Genomic DNA, 13,468 nt, shown 5'->3' on the forward strand with positions numbered 1-13,468 from the left:
CTGACACAGGTTCATTCAGGAGCTGTGTAAAAATAGCTTGTATTCTCATAACAGTGAACTGACTGGGTGACTTTTTTACTAACCTGATGCTTTGTGTATAAGTAGGGCTGATAATTTTTGGACTACAGTTGGGTATCTGGTTTCAAAAGCCTCTTGAGGAAAAAACATAATTTGTTTTTGAAAAATAAAATTCACTGTAAGTAACTTTAAAAAAAAGTCATTCTGATTAGATAGATCGACCTTCCTCTGTTGTAAGGACGTGTCTACTTTTATATGAAAAAAAAAATTAGAAAGTTTAACCATCTTTATTCTTGGGGTCAGTTACCCTATCCATGGGGCAGTAATGAATGCTGCAGACAAATCGCGACAATTCTGTTTAGCAGCCAGTAAAGCAGCACGTTGCCAGGCAGAGGTGCCTGGGGCTGGGGCTGGCTCAACAGCACACCTTCCCTCACCAGCAGGCAGAGTCCTGACCTCATAGAATCATTAGGTTGGAGAAGACCTCTAAGATCACAGAGGATCTCCCTGAGATGGGCCTAAGCGAGGAGCTGCAGCTCCTCCGCCTCTGCGAGGCAGAGTGCCTGTTGCGGCAGAAACCCTCGAACTCCGTGGTGTGCGAGGGCAGAGACAGCCTTGCAGCCACCCAACGTGCTTTGGGTCACGGGACAGAGAAGGCTGAGCTGCAGGGCCTGTGCCAACCAGCACAGTGGATGCACCCGCTCTGTCTTTTCTCTGAGCAAAAAGGTGAATGCTGCCATCCTGCCAAGGGTGTGAAGCCCTTTCAAAAGCAGCAGCATTGGAAGAAACTGGTACAAGATGGGAGTTGCAGTAAGAGGAGAGACAGAGCAAATGTTTTTCTCTGTGCGCTGCCTCAGACTCATTCTGCAGCAGGGAGCTACCTGGTGAGACCTGTTCTCTCACCCTGCCTGGGGGTCTCCAGTCTTTTGTCTGGCTAGCTGTGGACCACATCCCACAGTGCGTAAGAAAGGGACTAGCGTGCATGTCCACAGCTAGGTGCTGGTATCCTCAAAATACATTCCGGTCTCCAGCTACTCCTATTTTTGCGATTTTGGTGCTCTTGTCAGTGTTCCTTCTGTCCGTTCTGCTTAACGGATTTGGCTGGCTTTGTGCAGGAGTGCCAGTGCGCGGTTCCTGCTGTGCCCTGCTCTCGGGCACCTCCATCTGCCCTGGTGCTGTGGGCTCGGGCTGCCTGCAGAAAGCCCCTGCTCGGTGCAATTCACATCCCTGGGAGTGGCACAGGCTGGAAGCTTCACTGCCTTCTCCAGTAGCAGCACTGTGTGTAACCTTTGCATGCCAGACAGGAGGGGATATGTTTTAAGACCTTTGTTCTTTGAATAGGAGAAATAATTAGATCTTTAAATGCGCAAAGTGAGCTAGTTGGATTCAAAACTGAAAAGAACGTGCAACGTACAACTTGAACATAGAAGAATAAATCAATTGTGCTATCGTGCCTTTCTGTTCAAGGCTAGGATTCCTTCTAAGAGAGCAGATGCATGCTGCAGTCTCAAGATACACTGAAATGGACCTGTGTTGCATGGTCAGTGCACTAGTAGAGGGGACTGTAAAGAGGAGCAAGTGCAGGGTCCAGGCTCACAGCGAGTGCCTGGCTCCCTGGACTTGAGCAAAGCTGGGGAAGCCAGCCCCGAGGGCCTGTTCTGTAGACACTGTGTGGTGATTCTGCTCTAGGTGCAGCTGACAGGCTGGTCATCAGTCCTGGAGGAGAAATACTTGCTGCTCTTTAAGCCTTGGTGTATGTAACAGCATATGAGAAATCAGCAGGAAGCAGATTCTGGAAGTTCGGTAGCCTTTGCAGGTTTTGCCTTGAATGGCAAGTGATGTGGGATTGATTGGGAAATGGGAGAGTTCTCTGCTCATCCAGAAACAGTAAGCTGTGAGCTGTCACAAAATGTATTAGCTGCCGTTCTGCCAAAATAAGTCTGTTAAAGCAAATGATTCTTTGCTGCTTTGCATTCTGATAGCAGCCTGTGTGCGTACACCGCTGGCGTGCATGCACATCAGAAAAGTAGTTCCAGGCCTTCTGATGTGCGCAAGCGGACGTGTCCATATGTGCTGAAGGAATGCACGCAAAAGGACATCTGTCTGTAATGTACAGATCTGATGTATTCTGTACACTGACGCCGTGCTTACGTAGTCTGCGTGTGCAGATAAATGATCACAGCATTTGCTTCCGTGTTTCAGTTTGAAAACCTCTTTTTGAATTGATGTCATGAATTTTTCTACGTTTATTTGGGTTACATTACACCAGGATCAGTAAAGAGGGAGAGGCAGGAGATTTTATTGGCTAACTTACGTGAGACAAAACTTGCTATCTTTCTGCAGTAGAAATTAAAAGACTTCCTAGAAAAAAAAAAAAAATACCGAGTTACTATTGCCTTTAATAGTTTTCATCTCAGGGGAACCTGGTCCAGCAGACAGATTTCAGCTGCTCACAGTGCCTGCTACACAGATGTTTCCCTGCTCATCGGTTAAACTATCCGCTGTAGCCTCCTGTGAAGGGGAGCTTTACTCAAAGTCCAGATACAGGACATGAACAGAAATACATGGCCGCTTGAGCCGTGACCCTCTCTGCCATGCTCTTGGTAGGTGGGTGATCTGGGGCACACCGCAAGGAGCAAGTCTCAGCACATCGTTAGGCTGGCCGGTCGCTTTCTGCCTGCAGCAAAACTTCTGTCCTCTCTGGGGCAGAACAAGCGCACTTGTTATCTGTGATCAGGAGTAATAAAGAATGTGTTCATTCATGCACCTTTCATTTAAAGATAGATCCCCTTACCGCCACCCTGTTTCTCACGGCTTGATTAAATGCTGCTCTCCAGTTTGGGGGAGTGTGCATGTAACACCTGAAGTCAGTTTCTGTGGTAAGTACAACTTTATTTCATACCTGAATTAACAACATCTACTATATTTTGTTGTCCTCTGCCTACCCTTCCCTCTCTTGGCATTTCAGCAGCAAACGCTTTCCTACTCCTGTGTGCCTGGGACTCATATTTTTTGTGTGTTTTTAATGTGTGCTATGCAGCAGCCATTGCATTTAAGTACCCAGTTTCTTACATCTCTTAGTAAGACTGAGAATGGGGGAAAATTTTAAGGGATTGAAAAGTCCCATTTGTTCGAGTTCAGGACAATGTGAGAAAATGTCATATTGGGATATGCATCACTGTACCTGCAACAACAGTTTTCAAAGTAATTTCTTTGTTTCGTTTACCTCTTGCAGGGGCTGAGTGTATATGGAGCTCAAATGTGTGTGTTAAATCGCAGACCGCGTGCTCTGGGGTGTCATTCTTATTGGGCCTTTCTGTCTTTTTTGTTTTGCTGCCCAAATGAGATATCTGGAAAAAGGCAAGAGCTCCCTTTTCTTAAATGTGCCACAGGCCATTTCAGCTCTCAGAGCAACAGGTAACTCGCCAGACAGCCTTCTCTGGCTCCTGCATCCTGTCCTTTATACTGATCTTCAGCATTCAGACTCATTAAACATTTCTCTGGCTGGGCATTATGGAGTGAATTTGATGAAGCAGCTTTGTGTTACGCTTTACCCATGAAGCCATCGTTTGCTGTAACTTTTTCTAAGGAGGCCTAATTCATTTGCTGACGCACTCCCATACAAGACTGGGGAGGGCACGTGGGAGAGGAGCTGCTGCTCGCTGCTGGGGCTGTTGCTTTCTACATTGCTTCAGCACGTAATGATGCAACCTCCTGTATGGCGTCCAAGTAAGTAACACGGTTCGAAGGGCAGAAGCTTTGTCTGGCTGGAGCAATCTGTGAGCCAGTACGTCGCTCCCGAGTGTCAGGGTTCAAAGCTCATGGTTGAAATCATCATCTTTTCCCTTTCTGCGTGTCAGCACCACGGCTGCGATTCAGACACCTTATCAGTGGTCATCTCTATTGCACGTGCTTTCTCCGTCCATCTGCTCTTCAGCACTTGCTGAGGGAATGACTTTGTCCCTTTGATTGAGGCGCTTACTGTCTAGAGGAAGCGTTATTTGAGGAGGTTTTTGTTGAAAGCTTCATCAGAGCAAATACAAATTTACGGTCCTTGCAAATCTGTGCATGGTTTCAGTCGCTGCTGAAGTAGGGTGGCAGTACTTCTTGTTTGGGGTCTTGCAACAGCCAGAGCCTGTTACCCTTTCTGGTGTGCTCCGGCGTGCAGCCATGCATCACTTGGGCTGTCATCACCTCCAGTCCCCATGCAGCTGGAGGCACTTCCGAAGGGATCCAGACCAGCGTACTGGCGCCTGTAGACCTTTGTGCACCATCCGTCAGCATGTAGCCTGCTGGTGTTACTTGCTCTCAGCGCTCTCATTTTTTCTGTTACTTAAAAAAAGTCTTACTGCAAGTCTGCCAAACTAGATTGAAACATCTTCTCTAAGGACATCTTTTCCGCTGTACCATTCTATAAATTCCATAGTGTTCTTTTTCTTAGAGCAGTTTATTAATGCTTTTAATGGCAAAGGCTACACTTTGGCCCTCTTTCCCTGCCTGAATTTGAGTGTGGAAAAATGTGAGCCAAAGAAGATCACCTTCTAGCATGAAAGCAGTGCTATATTGTTCACTTAAAAGCTCTCCTAGCAGCACTTACTCAGTGGATTTCTATTTTCACGGGTCCTGATTTGTCTAGAATTCTCCCCTGGTCAAACTGTGTTTTAAACTGCATTTGAAAATTTGGAGGGTTTATTACACCGAGCTTTAAAGAAGAGGAAATACCAGCCCCACGCTCATGTTGACACTTTATGTGGTTGTAACAAAAGCAAATCGAAGTACCACTGAGTAAGGAACTTACTCAGAAAGAAAATAAGTTTTAAATGAGGACCAAGGACTTTTAAGACACGGGAGGAAAGGCTGCAGTACAGACTATCCCGTAAAGAATTAGTTAGTTGAAAACAATTAGTTTTAGGTCCTCTTGAGAAAGCAATTCAGAGGCTTGTTTAAGAACAGTTATTTTAAATTCTAAAATAAATGGATTACCTCGGTCTCGTATCTGGCTTGATGCATACACCGATTCTGGCGCTTCATGTTTAGCCCTGGTTTGGGGAAGAAGCAGGGCTTTTGCACCACCACCTTAGTGCTTCCCAGGTGTCGGCCTGGCCGTGGATTTGCTTGGTTGTTGGTAGCAGTTAGAGGTACTTCGGTTCTGCTTGGGCTGTGCTATGGTGCAGATCCCACAGCTGAGCAGGGCTGCCTGCAGCCAGCTGCCAGAGGGGAGAACTTCTCTGACCTCTTCTGAGCCAGGAGGAGAGATTATCAGCTGCAGACTGCAGGTCTTCATACCTACCGAGCAGTGTATTCTACAAATAAAGGACTTGTACCTACTTGCACTCCCATTTTTTAATGTAACATTTGCACAATTGTGTATGCAGAACACAGAGGTTAGTTTAATAAAAAAATGTGGTAGCTTAATAAATTGGGATGGTCATCATCTTGAAGTCTAAATGCTGGGAAATGCAGGGTTTGTTTTAAGCCATTGCATACTAAACAGCATCTTTCAGTAATTTGCCCATGACAAATTTCAAAGTCTGTAAGTGCTGTAAGGAAATTCTGTACTAGTATGTGCTTGTGGTTTTAAGCAGTAATTATCATTGCACTTGCAACATTTTTATAAGCCTGAAAATGTGCAAACCAATGTAAAGCACACTTGACCAAGGAAAGTGTTGCATATTTCTGGATAGGATCTGTACTAGTGCAAATGTGGAGTGCTGTAGTGATTAACTTCTGTTGGCATGTGTGTTCCAGTTCAGCAGATTCAGTAGGTCTGCACCAGTACAGATACTGCATGCTGTAGGTTGAACTTTGCAGCAAAGCATGTCTTGCATTCTTCCAGCAAAAGTGCTTTGTTAGTGTAGCCCCTGCATGTTGAAGGGCTAAACTAAGGTGTAGCATGTCTCAGTGAAAGAGCCACCAGCTTATCTAATGTGCATGTTCTCAGTGAGAGATCTATAACAACAGGTTAATTTTACATTACAGTGCTGAAGTGCAACAGAAAACACTTGGAAGTTGCACTGCAAAACATGCATTAATTGATGGTATCTTGAACATAGTTAATCTAAGCCTTAAAAATGGCTTAGTGCACAGAGGCACACTACCTTTTTCTAGCACAGCAGGGATCTTGGCTCGCCTGTAATAGAAATAGTAGTCATAATTTCAAGGGAGAGGCTGCTTTTCTGCTGCAAGAAAAGAAAGAAAACTAAATATACTGAAGACAGTCAGTTTGTCATTTGTGAGCATTTTCAGTTCACGGTACCGGTCCTCCTACGCTTCCTATAATGAAAAGACGACCTGGACATACCCAGCAGGTCGCACCATAATTCACCAGAGGCTTGCTGCTGCCTTCTGTGCGGTGCTGAAGCCCCGCTCCCCTGATGTCAGCAGGGTCTTGTAGACACCAGCTTGCACAGAGCCAAAATTTCCCCATAGAAAATTCCTCTGAAAAGTTGTAGCAGGCATTTGGGCTTGGCACGGCACTGCCCAAGCAGGAATTCAGAACCAGTGATGCTGCTTGCTGCCTTTCCCCCTCCTCAGCCTGGGGCTCGGAGCACTTGGCATCTGGGAGAGCAGTACTGAGGCACCCCTCTGCCAGAGTCGGCTTTCAGAGGAGCGAGCGGCCCCTCGGATGTAGGTCTGCAGGCTCTGAAAACAGCATGTGCATTTGGACTAGCAGAGCCCTCTGTCTTTCCATACATGACATTCTTAAGCAGTTTGATGGAATTAAGGTAATTAGCAAAGGTCTGACCTGCAGGTTGGTTTGTGTGATTTATTCATTGGCTCCTGTTTTCTCCCAGTTCCACAAATAAAGAGAATGCTTTTTGAGTGCTAGAGCTTTGAGTCAGCTAAAAGAAGTAAAGGCAGCCAGCTTCCTTTTGACTGTGACTCTGAGTAATATGTGCAGAAAAATGAAGAAACGAAGCAGTGACGCAGAGGTGTGTTTATAGGGGTCAGTTTATAGCCTTCATCATGTCCTAATGTTAGCAGGCTGGTGCAAGAGCCGAAAGAGAATGTGCCGGTGGAAGTCTACGTACAGAAGCTACAAACTGGCGTTGCTGTTGCTCGGCTCTCCTGACGTCTTTGACTACCTGTATTTACTTAGGCTGTATTAAATTCATTCGCACTTAGTTGGATTCTGTTACAGACTTGCAGCTCTGACACAGTTCTTTGTACCACACCTTTGTTAGTTGTCCTTACAAGTTTTTTGCTGCATCAGTTGGGCACGTACATGCTTTGCTAATCACCTGAATTTAGGCCGTGTTCTGCTCCTTTTGAGGGGGGCTTCCCCTCGCAGTAGCAGAGGGAAGGTACGTGGAGGCAGGTGGCAAAGGGATCACACGGTAGAAAGGAGCTCCCTGCAAAAGGAGGCAGAGCCAGGCTGCCCCAGGCCCAGCTCGGCACCTGCCTTCAGATTTAGGGGCAGCACGGGGAAGCCCCCGTGGATTTGTTCAGTTCCTTTGCAAGGAGCCTTCACTAACGTGCAGCTGGTTTGTCAGCCTGAGCAGAGGATTGGTGCTACTCCAGCACCGATGCAGAATTCTGCTTTGCTTGGTGGGATTGAAATTACTCCCTTCTCTTCATCCTTTTAATTTCCTTTTTAATTATTTCAGTTTTCAGTGATTATTTAGTTCTTATGCTGACAAGTGCTAGAGAAGGTAATGTATTGCATGCATTTTCAAGAACTGAGAACTGAAGCATCAGGCCACATCTAGGGAGAGTGACTCTTCCACGTTGTAGGTTCATCTCCCTTGGCACGCAGTGTCCTTCACTGCTGGCTGGGAAAAATCATGACTCTACTACCAACAACGTGCTAGAAAATACAGCCGCTGGCAGCTGGAGTAAGTGTGAAGTAAATTATCTTTCTTCACAGCCACACCGATTCTTCTAGTCACCTATAAACACTTTCTTACCTAAGATTCTGTATCGCCATTGAGCTCCCCTTGTAAGTACAACTGAGTGATTTGTCCCTGCTGTGCTGGGCATGACACCGCCTTGTCCCCGCTTCAGCGATGGATAGAGAAGAGGTCCACGCTGAAAAGCCCCTTTGCCATGACAGCTGGGATAGCAGGCAGCTGCAAAACCAGTTAATGAACAGCAGGCCAAAAAACCCCCAAGTGATTAAATAGGCCCAGACCAGAATGAAGTCCAGCTGTGGTTACAAAGATCAGAAAAAAACAGTAGCTGGAAATAAGTGTCTCTTTCCAAATGTGTTTTGTCTCGGATTTGTAGTGGCCCCTTCTTGCACTTCCAGCTGTTTATGGTGTCAGGAAGGTGTTGCCCTCCTGTCCTTTCTCTGGGAGCTGGCCCTTCTGCGCAGGAGGTTAGAGTGAGGAATCATCTGGGGTTTTCTGTCTTGAAAGAGTTGCAATAGAAGTGTTATATAGCTCCTCTTTGTTTTTTCAGAGTGAAAGAATTGAAAAAGGCCAAGGAACTTGAAGAAACGCAGCAGCATCCCGTAGCAATGTGACATTGCTTTTCAGACTGTTTTCATTTTCTGTTTTTAGCAGAGACATGCAACAACAACAAAAATACCCACTGCAGTTCTGGAAATACCAGCTGCAGGATTTTAACAGTAATGTTTTGGTCATTGCATTTGCACTTTCATGGACAACTTTTAATTTGTTCAGCAAGACATCTTGGAACTCAATCTTCTGTTGGATCATGGGGAAAACAAAAGACACCAGGAGGAAATTGCGAGTTGCTTCATTCTGCGAGAAGGAAGAAGCGATTAATTATCCTTTTCATATAGGGCTGTATTAAACAACATGTGGAACTGTACAAATATTATACCAAAAATATTGTTAAGAAAAGGTGGGAATGCACAAGCAACACAAGAATGCTGTTCCTGCACCTGTCAGTCATCTCCAAGAAACTGAAGCTTTGAGAGTCTCAGTGGAGGGGCTTAGATCAGTACATCTTTATTGGGTCCATGCATCCTCATTTCCTTCGCACTTCTGTCCTCTGTGTTTTATTTAAATCTCTACAGCACACTTAATGCAACTTTTTAAATCTGCAGGTTTTTAATACATCCCGTGGGAACTTAACAGAAGGGGTTGGTGTATGAGATAAACGGGTAATGCATGAGGAATGGAGAGAGCAGCTTAAGCAAGTTTTAAAAAGTTTTTTTGGTATTTTTACTAGAACCTGCACACATATCAATTGTCGTGTACTTTCTCTCATATTCAGCACTTTATTTTCTAGCCTTATTTTCATGTACTATTATTTTAATTAAGTTCGTCAAGTACTTTGTGAAACATGTAGCTTTTTATCTTAAGTCCTTGTCAAACCTCTTGTCATTTTGCAGAGTCACATACATATGTTGCCTGGACATTTTATACCACCTAAAGATCAGAGTGGTGCTGCATTCTGGCCAGTAAATTTCTTATTTTGGCTACTTCATCAAAATCTGGGCAGTTTCTGTATATATAGAAGGTAGAAATGGAAAATGAGAAAAAATATTTGAAAGGGAATATATTGATTAATTACTAAATATTTTATTCACAAAGGGTCAATAACTTGGCAAGATAAAATTATTATTTGTATAGTTTTGTCTGAATGAACGAGAAGAGTGTGGATGTATTGTTTGTACATATTGTATATATTAAAACAAAGAGATATGTGCATGAACTCAAGAAAAAGAAATGAACAAAGCAAAGCATTAGTGGCTATGGTCTGTAAAATGAAACAAAAACTTTATTTCACTATAAGAAACTTTATTTTAAATGTTCTTTAGAAGAACATTTTTGCTAAAGCATGACTAAATGGCAAAAAAGAGCTACTGTATTTAGACTTAGGAAAAAAAAGGCAGAGCAACATTACTTAAAAAAAAAAAAGGAAAAAAAAAAAGAAAAAAAAAGGATATGTTTACATTTGATTTTGGCTACCAGGAGTTTGGTTTGGTTGGATTTAATTTATTTATTCCTTCCTTCTTTTTTTTTTCCCCTGTCTTTTTTTTTTTTTTTTTGCCAATGGTGCCAAGTAATGTGAATGCTAATATTGCTTAAGAAAATTAAGTTACTTTTGCAAAGCAGATAATCATAAGAGTACAAAAACTGTATCTAGCTTAACACCATACACTCACTCCAATAAAGAACACTTAGAATGAACATAAAATGAAAAAAAAAAATAAATAGTACGAAAGTAGAAAATATGTTTCACATTTTCATATCTCCTGCTGGAAGTCAGAAAATGTTATAAAAATTGCACAAAAAATTTTAAAAAATTAAGTAAAACTTTAAAAAAAGATGCAAACTGATCTTGTAGGGGTGTCATGGTATATTGCTATTTCCACATAGTGAGGAGCCAAAGAAATTAGATTTTTTTTAAATTGAACTGCTAATTTAAAACTGTCACAATTCTCAACAACGGGAACCGGGTTCTGATCTTTATTACACAGGAATGTAAGGGAAGGAACTCCTGAAGTCCGTGTCGTTGCTGTGGGTTCTGTGCGTGTGTCTGAGATCAGAAACTGCTCCTGTGCGCTTGTTTTGCTCGTGGCAGTTTAAAATTTCTGAATGGACTGGTGTAAATTTGAGATTGTTAGGTTTGGAATAGTTGTTCTTGCTTGATCCCGGCCACCAACTGCAATGTGTAAACGCAAGGCTTGCTGTGAAGCCTAAAAATATTCACACGTAAGAAGCTTTTAAACTGGTGTCTTTAAAAGAAGAGTAAAAACAAAGATTGTGGCAAAAAAACTGGGGTCAGTGCTCTTGGTGCCTTTTCTATAATTGTACCTGTTTTTAATTACTTCTTTTCACTGCCAGCATTGAATTACAGTAGATGTGCTATAGCTCATTATCAGAATTCTCTTGTACATTTCTGAACTGCTGCTTTATGACCTGATTCAATTTAAAAAAGGGAAAAAAGAAAAACGAGTGGCTTGGCGTGCTCGCACTGTGCCTGTGGGCGGCGTCGTGGCCTCGATTTGCTGTATGGAATTGGGACCTTAACTGTTAAATTTTCCTCTCACCCAAAAACGGAACTGGAGACGTGGAAGAATCTCCCTTGGAATGAATTGGAAATGCTCTGTATTAATACTGGAAGAACTCTGGCATTCTGAAGCCGGAGTGTTGCTCCCATTAACCAGTACATGACAATATAGAATCGACCTGTTCCTAACAAGAGTAGTGACCTCAGTGGAAATGTTTTAACTCTCTGTCTTTGCAGAAAATCATTCAGTAATATACAGAGCTATTTCAAATTACTCTTCCAGATCCATGGGCCTGGTGGTGTATCTACTAATCTAGATCCTGCTTCAGCCAGACATTTAGGCCTGTACTTGCTGGTAAACATGCAAGCAGTTCCACGGGTGCAACAGAACTACTTGCGTGCTCGAAGCCAAGTACAGCTTCTAAGTGCTTTGTTGTGTCGGGCCATAACCCTTCGGCGTATCGCTGGGGAGTGTGAAAGACTTCCCCCTGCAGTGAAGTGATTCTGTTCACCCTTTTCTTGGTTGTGGAACTTACATTTTCATGGAAGATAAGTAAGTGCAGCTTTCTGGGAAAATTCTAATTCCCAGGTGCCAGGAGCCAGATCTTCTGTCTTCTGATAATGGAATTGCTCCTTTGTGAACCACATTTGACAGCAGTAATACTGTGTGAAAGAAATACAGAATATAACATGAACCCCCTCTCTGGTTGCACGCTTATGGCAGTTCCACACAATAGCTGGTGCCCAATGGGGGGTCCCCAAGACTTGCATGTAAAACTAGTATAGATGTCTTCTCTTTTGTAAGTTTTATTTTTGTAACCGTGCATGTAAAGCATCACTGAATCAATGGATCTGTTGAAGAACTCAGCTGCTGGAACCATGCAAAATGTTTTGAATTGCCCTTAAAATATGGAAAATGTTTTCTGAATGCTTTATATTCTTTCTGCTGTAAATTAAAAACAAAGAAAATTTCCCCATACAAAGCATGTGCCGTTTTTTAAACACATCTTTTCCATCCTAGTTGAAAAGAGTGATGTGGTCCTTTAGTCACTGCAAGGAAACTTGAAAAAATGTGTTCTACTACTACATGACCTACTTGTACGTGGCATCATTTCTTACGGGTTATAATGTGAATGGTCTGCAGCCCCCAGCATGGTGGGATTCACTAGAGGCAGCACTGCAGTCCTGGACCTGCAGCCCTTCCCGCTGCTGTATGCCAGTGCGTAGCCTTCGTCCGGCACATGAAGCAGCACATTTGAGAGGAGCTCGCTCTTTCTCGGGCAGCAAACTCTGGTGGGTCTCCTGCTGAAGAGTGCCGCTGCCGAGTGGGGCTCTGTGGCTCCCCGGCATGGCACTGCCAGCCTGGCCCTTCCCCAGTTCAGAGGCCAGCCCAGAGCTCCATGATGCTGCTTTGCACTGCTGGACCCAAGACCCTACTGGCAGCTCCCACACTGGCAGCTGCCAGGCAAAACCTGTGCTCGCCAGCCCACTCTGGTCCTCCCCTGAGGCCCTCACCCCACACAGAAACTTTTCCTTTTGAGTGTTGTCCACCCTCTTCCAGCAGAAATGAAAACTCTTAAAACCACAGACGCTGGGTACCCACCTACCCACAATGCCAAAGCTTCAAATTGCACGTTCTGCCTATATGACTACAACTATGCAAAAGCAGTAAAAATCCGTTTGTCCTCAAAACACAAGTTCTGCCCAGCTGCAGCTGGCAGCCTGGTTTGGTGGAAGTTAGTTGTCAAGGCACTGTGCTGTAGTTCTTCAAATTTGGAAACATTCTGTGAGATATGTCAGGTGACATGATACCACATATTCGTAAATATTTCACCAGCCCTTAGATGGCCCCAATTCTGGTTAGGTTTTCTAACGCAACTTAGAGCAGTTCTATATAATAGTATAAACATGACAGATACATACTCCTCTGTGGACAACCAGCTTTTCAGAGATCAAATTATTTTCAATTCCAACCACTTTGAGGGTAGAGTGTCTGGGATTTTCACGAGAAACCATGCACACCTAGTAGTGGAATGCTAAATCCTACATTGTGCTCAAAGCAGAGGCGAAGCTTAGTGGAATTCCAGGGGCCTGCAGATGCAGAAACCTAAGAGGTCACAATAACTGAGGCTTAATAGCTAACTATTGCACTGAACAGATACGTAAGTTAGATGAACTAGCCCTCGATAATGCAAATTTTGTACCTGACCAGAAGGCTAGCCTAGCAGGGAAAACAGCTTTACTAAATTAATCATCTGTGCTGTGAAAGACTGTGTTAGTACTATTATGAGCAAGTTCTTCCAAAACACAGGTCCACAACAGAAGATGAGATTTCATAAAGAGAGTTTCTTGTGGACTACAGAGAAACAAGTTTAATTATGTTTCTCTTTTAAGAATAAATCAGCATTTAACTCCCTGATTTGCTCACAGATACTTCCCTGATGTCCCATTTTACGTGCCTGTTAATTACTGGGTTCTCCTTTAAGGTCATGATGGGTTGACCCTGGCCAGCAAGTAAGCACCT

General features: G+C 43.7%; 1 protein-coding gene across 4 annotated transcripts in view; it reads left to right on the forward strand.

The window, feature by feature from the left end:
• The window catches only part of CAMTA1 (calmodulin binding transcription activator 1), a 305,617-nt gene extending 297,135 nt beyond the window's left edge, over positions 1 to 8,482 (forward strand). For 3 of the 4 annotated variants that reach the window (XM_086476363.1, XM_086476362.1, XM_086476366.1), the window contains one exon: positions 8,419 to 8,482. In XM_086476363.1, the coding sequence (XP_086332489.1) occupies positions 8,419 to 8,482 (64 nt within the window). Of the gene's footprint in view, positions 1 to 3,253; positions 3,436 to 8,418 lie in introns of all 4 variants that reach the window. The other variant, XM_086476364.1, reaches the window with a different exon arrangement.
• The last annotated feature ends 4,986 nt before the right edge of the window (positions 8,483 to 13,468 follow it).

Source organism: Leptosomus discolor, chromosome 20 (genome assembly GCF_034619465.1).
Source record: "Leptosomus discolor isolate bLepDis1 chromosome 20, bLepDis1.hap2, whole genome shotgun sequence".
NCBI classification, from domain to species: Eukaryota; Metazoa; Chordata; class Aves; order Leptosomiformes; family Leptosomidae; genus Leptosomus; species Leptosomus discolor.